The following is a 7,041-nucleotide window of genomic DNA, read 5'->3' as shown; positions in this document are numbered from 1 at the left end:
ACACTGTGTGCTTTGTAAGCCAAGATTTTATATTTCCCCATACTCCGACCTACTGGCACTTCTTCCTGCTTCAGTTCTCTAGATCGTCTCAAAGCCTGCTGTTGAGCGGATCTCAGCATAAACCGTGATCCTGATCGTGTACGACGGCTTGAACCCTAGCAATCTATAGGTTGGTTACATCTGCTACGTGAATAGAAACACCAGTAAGTGAGCTTTGCCTCCAGTAAACATGCTGCAAAGGGGACTTGCTTTCTTATATCTGTGGGATATGAAGCGAGAATCTTCTCCTACTGGAGGATGGAATCTTTGAGAACTTTCCCATCCCCACGTCCGTCATGCTTTCCTGGTCAGCATAGGCTCATCAACAACTTCGAAATAATATAATCGGCTGACAAATTATTCCTTTCTACCAGTTGCGGGCTTACTGCTTTAATATTAGCTTTCAAGCTGTCCTCCGCTGTTCCAGCAGGCGACGTTGCACCGTGTGCATTCATACCAGACCAGTTTTCTCGAGGCCTCTGCAAAAGAAACAAAGGTTGTTGAGTTACCAAATAAGTTCATGGAATCCGGACAACTATGTTAGGAGACATGAGATCTCACTGCATTCATAGCTGATGGATGAGTGGGGAACAGCTGCGTCGAACCATTTAACGCTACCGATCTAAATACTTTAGCGAAGGTCTACTTAGGAGGACGCTTAACTCCACATTCCAGTGTCTCCTGATTAGACTACTCTTGAATTTCCCTCTAGAAGCGCTCCCTCCTTGCACTGCCGGAGCGCCTGATTGTCCCCACGCGAGTAAAGAGGGACAGCTAGGGGGCGCGTTGGTGCACCCCGTATTCACTCCGAGCATTCACAGCCAGCTGCACATTGCATCTAGCGAACATGTAAAAATCAGGGTTTCCTGTACCTGGCCAGCAGCAATCTGCACTAAAAATAATACAGAAACCAGCAAGCTAATTGGTCAATTTTTGCTCTACTGTATAAAAATATGTAGATGATAGGGCATAAAGTGTTTGCATGCAGCTATACCCACCATACCAGCTTTGCCTGCTCTACGGAGCCTTGAAGATTGTGCAAGAAGTGTGGAGAGACAGCCAACTCGCAGTCTGGCCAGCCCTAACTAGCCTTTATCAACCTGTAGCTTGTGTGCTTGTGCGCCGATTGTGCTGATCTTCGAAGTGCTTGAGCACTGCGACGCTGCTATATTCACGATGTGGCTACTCTAATATTGGCACAAGCCACGGGGCCCTTAACTCCGTATTGTGAGATATTACACACTTTGAACAAAGTTTCAAGCTGAAAGGAACAGGCCTCTTACTGGAACTTGCAGAAAGGGAAGCAAACGAGGTGGTACCTCCCGAAGCGGCAACACCCCACGAAAACCGTCCTTTCGGATTGCATCGTGGAACAAAGTGTGTACGATGTGGTCTGCACCCCAGACATGAAAAAAAATAATTTGAATGATAGTCGATACAAGTGCCTTGTTTACGGGTGCCATATTGATTATGTCGAATCTTAGTGAAGCGCTACTGGTAGCTATGTTTCGCACGTCGCAGCCTCCCTCTAGGAGGTATTCCCGTACACTGATTGCCTTCGCAGCAACTCAATCAAATCGCGTGCCTAATGTTCATTCTTCGCTATCAACTCTGTAACGCAAAAGCTTAGCTGTTTTCATCTGACTGAACCCTCTTTCTACTGCTTGCCATGCAACCCCTCCTTGTGCGGTGTGGCGCTGTTGCTGCCTTGTTGGCGGTTCAGCTTGGCGTTTCTTATTCTGTAGCCAGTGAAGAAAAACATGCATCTGACTCAGGTCAGCAGGGAAATGTTGGCTTTCCTAGTCTGTTCGATGGCAGTGCGTTCGCCGGCATTCGAGAGTCGATAGAGCAGTCAGTATCGTCATTCTTGAACATGATGGGTCCTATGGAGACCATGCTGCAAGAAGGCCCGCTGCTTTCATTAGCCGTTCAGGATGGAAACGAGGAAAGGTAGGGTTGTAGAGGCATCTGTTAGCTCAGCCATTTTGGTGCACCCTGTGTTTTTTAGATGCACCACAATTTGTGGACGGTGCTTTTCGCAGCTGTTATATGAAAGTGACTGTGGGCAAGTCAGGGCCGAGTATGAAAGACGTCAAGATTGGCTTGAACCCCACTTCTCGCGCCGTTACTATTTTGTACGATCAGCAGCAGGACCAAAGGACCCATGATCCAGAAAAGGGTGACAGGTGAGGTCCAAGCACATATTTTTAACAACATATGTTACAGGGAGTTCTGGTTTTGGGGATATTGAAGGACTCGGCAACGTGCTTTTTCTGGAAAAGTAGCTGATTGGTTGGACTTGCTCCCTTTGCGTCTCATGTATTTGCAGTGTGTCTTCTCGTGCAGTCCACGTTACGAGCTCATTAAGCCTTCCATCGAGATGCATGGCATCAGCTTCTGTCCTTCTACTAGGCCTTGCTGGCTACATGGTCGATAGCTCCGGTTCCCGGGGGCGGATTATTTTTCCTTCCTCAAAGCTTCTGAACAAGTATGCCGAGGAGGGGTTGCTGCCAAAGGACATCATTGGAACAATTGAAAATGGAGATCAGGCAGCGCTATCAGCCCTTCCACCTGAGCAGCAGTGCCTTGCCGCAGGGTTTACAACTGAGGACTGCGCCAAGCTGAACAGCAAGCCAGTTGTTGCATCAGTAGCAGCAGCTGGGCTTGGTCTTCTCCCGATCCCGCTCTACGTCTCTCCCCTCGAGTTGCTTGAGTGAACTTTGCTCGTTGAGCGCTCTCATTTGTGTTCTTACAACAGTCGCATGACTAAGTGCGTCGCACAAGGTTTCGATATTTCATCGGCCAACCTTCCCTGTAGCGCAACTGACGTAGTGCCAGTTGCATGGGGATTTACAATTAATTTACGGCGTTCCTGCAAAGCAGTGAGCCGTGCGTGAGGTTTAGAGCTGCTTCTTCATATTAGAGCGACGCGATCTCGAATAAGGCGTATGTCTGCTTTTAAGTTTATTTCAGTCTGTCTGTACCCAAGACTGCTGCCCTCAAGACTTTTGTAGTTGTGCTCCATGGATACATGGGCTGGAGCGCAGCAACTGCAGCTCATTTGAGTTGCCCCCAAACATGTTTTTAAAAGCAAGGCTGCTTGCGGCTCTATACCATCCACAACAACTGGACTGCTCAAATTGTTCTGTGTGCACCATCAGGCAGTGGTCGTAGGCCTGCAAGGACAGTTTACACTAGTGCTGTAAGCCCAGTTGTTCGGTTTCGTGCGGCAGGACGTTTTCACTGCTGAAGGGCGCACCGTTGCACAGGGGTCGGTAGTTACCGAAACCCTCAAAGCCGCAATACACCACGCGGGTCACAGACGGGCCACGTGCTGCGGGTGGGGCGTCAAGCACAAACCTGTTGCCAATCATAGATGGTCCTTGGAAAGGGGGATTCTGTGACACCGCGAATTCGGTCCCAGTACTGCTGCTCTCTACAGGTCGCGTTGCTGTACCCAGCACCCCTTAATTTACTAGAGCCCTAGGAGCTGCCGAGTTATCGTACTCGAGTTTTCCTGAGCACTGATACAGCTATTCCCAACAAAATTGACTCGTAGCCGTTTTGACTAACCGGTGCATGATGGCAGAGAAGTGCCAGGCTGCATACGAAACCTGAAGTCTTGCTTCTTGGTTATACGGCCTCCACCACTGAAGTGAGGTGAGTGCCAACGTATCGGGTGGCCCTCCACCCCTCAAGAGAATGAAAAATTGTCATTTAAGACACATATGACCCAGCATACTGGCTCCCTTTGCAGCTGATGGCCTGTTTTGTTTTGTTTGAAACACCGCATTTCACTGTTCACATAGAGGGTGGAGGATCCGCCTAAACGCTCTGTGGGCATTCGGCCCCCCCCCCCCTCGTGGGAAGGGAAGCACTTGCATTGCAAGCTGAGGACTTTATGGAAATGGAATCTTTGAGTAATTCCAGTAGTTTCAATTTATTTACATGGTTGCAGGAAAACGCTAAAGAGATCGATATCTTGACGGCAAAAATTATCTTTCGCAGCCAACGTGCTCAGCGGCGCGCCTGGTTACTTGTCACTGATGGCTTCGGGTTTATCTTCACAGCACCTTACTGCCGCAGATGCTTAGTAGAACGCTCTGGCATGACGTCGAACATGCATGTTCCTGCGAAATCACATGACGTTTACGCAATCGCCAAACGGCGACTGACTAGCCAGAACCTTTGCAAACCCTCTTCAGGAGGAATCGCACGTGATCGAAACATTAGTGTGCACCTCACCACGGCTCCGGTGTTCGTTCCAGTCATCTATCTGTTCAGCTGTGCACGCGATTTGTGCGCGATAATACTGGTACCTGTGGAAGAGGCCAAAAGAAGTCTCGAACTATCAAGGGAACGCAGTTAACACCCCTTTATGAAAGGCCAAAACCGTTGCCAAACGTTTCGCGCAAGTTCAGCAGCACAGCTTCACACAGAATATTTGATTGGGTAACAAAGCATGAGAGTTGAAAATCAGTTTACTTGCAACGTGCATTCTCCTCTCCAAGTTCCTTCGCGCAGCTGAGGAACATCAGGGCGCAATACATCTAGTGTTAAATTATATAGTATTGTACAGGAGCCTTGCTCATTTCGCTACAGCCAAGATTTATAACTCCCTGCACAACTTATTGCCTTCGGACGGAGTAATCATAGTCCGAAGCTATTAAAATGCAACATGTGAGGGGAGCTGCTTTGATGACACGCATTGAAGCAGGAAGCAGGAGCCATAAATCTACGGATTGCATCGTAAGAAAGTACAGGCATTCGACTCCAGTACAGATATTTGCTGCTTACCGAGAGAACATGGCGTAGCGTAATGCGCATGCGCTTCCTTGGTTAGCTTGTAAAAGTCGAGGATCCTGCACGCATACAACTAACATTCAGCGTTGCCCTGATGGATATTCGTTAGTCCATCTTACTTAATGAAACAAGCGGAGCTGATGAAAAGTAGAGAAACACTATATCGTGCCGTAGGTGCGCGTCTTTGCTGGATACTGTCGTGTGCGATTGGACATTGGTCCTCTATCATAGAGAAGCAATCCTTCCTACTCAAAGGATAATCCGGGAACATGCAAGTTGTGAGATAGCGCCACATTACACAGCTAATCCAAGCCATTATGCAGGGAGAGCGTTCAGCTGAGAGGCTAGCAACTCTTCCACGAACCTCAGCATGTGGGTTCTGAGCTGTGAGTTCCTCAATGTTCCTCTGAAACATTTGAACCACTTCCTGTTTCGTCATTTTCGTGGAATCAGCAGAGGATTTGTGGGCATTTCGAGGCGATGTTTCGAAAGTGAAATTAATGCTGAGTGTGATGAGGTGGTGCCGTAGCAGAGCTCCACTCCCTTTGCCATGATGGGGCTGCGGGCACCAACGAATGCTTCAAATGATGCGCAACTGCTCATTGTTTGAAAAAAAATTGCCAATTCTCACTAAATGCGACAAGTGCAACATGTGCTAGATGCCCTGCAGTGCTAGCAGCTCGTCTGAACTACCATTGCTTGTTTGCTTGCCCTGAGTACATCGGTACTGGTGCTGTGACGACGCAAGAATTTGTTCTCTCAACAGCGAAATATTTATCTTGCATCTGACAATGTTTGCCCACCGTCTAAAAATGTAGTAGGCTGTGCACTACTGCAACCGATACTACCCGGTAATCTAGTTCTTATGAAGAATGGCTCCATTATTGCCTTTATGCCCTCTTTCACCTATTTTTAGGTGTATCGAACAACACATAGGTTTGTCTAGTGGGGCGCACTACACCTGGGCGCTCCTCGATCGCATTTAACTCACAATTAGTTCAAAATTGGCCCTGCGTTGTGGCTGTTCGTTTACGCACCGGCACAAACTTCCTGATGTGAACATATAAACCATAGATACCGTTTCTCGTATGGTGATCACATGGAGATTCGCAACTACAAAAATATCATTCCAAAGCTCATCCGGAAGATCTCTCATGTTTCGTTAACGGAGGTCTGCCCTCTCGGCGCCCTCACTTCAAAGGCTGCGGGAATGAGAATCGAATGAAAGATAGTATAATTCTTCGGATTTTGTCTCTGTAGGGAAACAGTAAAATCCAGACTAAACACAGAGCTAATAGACAGTTATTTAATGTGTTCCAAAAGGGAATCTCCCTTCCTGTGCCCTCACCATTGGGGGCTCTCAAAGGCGGCAGAGGGACGGCTAGGGTGCGTGTGCCCGCAACCTTTAAGCCTTCCGAGCATTCACAGCCAATTACACAAAGCGGGTATTTTACAGACATAGCATTCCTTCTTCTTTCATTGAGGCAGCACTTCTTTTGGAATAGACGACATATACAATTAGCTAAACGGAAATTGAACTCTACACATAAATGTCAGCAGTATGGTGGAAGAGTGCCAATGTGTAGCTGGGCCTGCTGCATTTTTCCCTCCCACCTTTTAATCCCACCCCCGTCCCCTTCCCCGCTAGCCGGCCGCCCGTCCATTCCTAGCGAGTGCCACTGTATGGTATATACTTCTCCGTTGAAACAAACTGCGTGCATTGCATGCATGACAGCCGAGGAGTTCCACACAATCGCTACTTTCCAGGCAACTACAAGGGTGAACACATGCAAATGAGCAGGCGAAGTAGGCACCAGCCCCCAATGAGTTCTCGAACTGACGACCGACATACACACTAGCAAACAGCGAACCAGAGATTAAAGCAGCACACCTGCTGTGGCTTGATCGCTGGCTGTTGCCGAAGCACTGAAACGCGCGAGCCTCCTGATAGGAGACAACAGAAAACAGCATAATACACGAAATCAAGATGAACACCAGCTATATGCTTATCTCAACGCTTAGCAAAACAGTCCGTGTATGCCAGTACAGCCAACGCATGTAGGAGAATCGACTTCTCACTTCTGAAAAAGGCATAAGCAAGAATGTAAAGAGTAAATGCCTGAAAGAGCCTGTGAATGACCCTACGTCGATATAAGACCTCGAGAATGATAACCGAAAGCCTTTCCAGTTATTGCTCAT

General features: G+C 48.0%; 2 protein-coding genes across 2 annotated transcripts; one reads left to right on the top strand and one right to left on the bottom strand.

The window, feature by feature from the left end:
• The first annotated feature begins 1,708 nt into the window (after positions 1-1,708).
• On the top strand, positions 1,709-2,756 carry LOC34624178. Its single transcript, XM_022737271.1, has 3 exons — positions 1,709-1,989; positions 2,082-2,225; positions 2,369-2,756. Exons 1-3 carry the CDS (start codon positions 1,709-1,711, stop codon positions 2,754-2,756), a joined length of 813 nt encoding a protein of 270 aa, XP_022592948.1.
• A 1,357-nt stretch (positions 2,757-4,113) lies between these two features.
• LOC34624177 lies at positions 4,114-5,281 on the bottom strand. The gene is made up of 5 exons (XM_026334267.1): positions 5,207-5,281; positions 4,837-4,901; positions 4,525-4,563; positions 4,285-4,358; positions 4,114-4,169 (listed from the first exon to the last, which is right to left on the bottom strand). Exons 1-5 carry the CDS (start codon positions 5,279-5,281, stop codon positions 4,114-4,116), a joined length of 309 nt encoding a protein of 102 aa, XP_026190052.1.
• Between the last annotated feature and the right edge of the window lie 1,760 nt (positions 5,282-7,041).

The sequence above is a fragment of the Cyclospora cayetanensis genome, unplaced genomic scaffold, assembly GCF_002999335.1.
Source record: "Cyclospora cayetanensis isolate NF1_C8 unplaced genomic scaffold, CcayRef3 CcayRef3_contig_399, whole genome shotgun sequence".
In the NCBI taxonomy this organism is placed as follows: domain Eukaryota; phylum Apicomplexa; class Conoidasida; order Eucoccidiorida; family Eimeriidae; genus Cyclospora; species Cyclospora cayetanensis.
The sequence above is the reverse complement of the archived record's forward strand: the minus strand, read 5'-3'. Positions and strand labels throughout refer to the sequence as shown.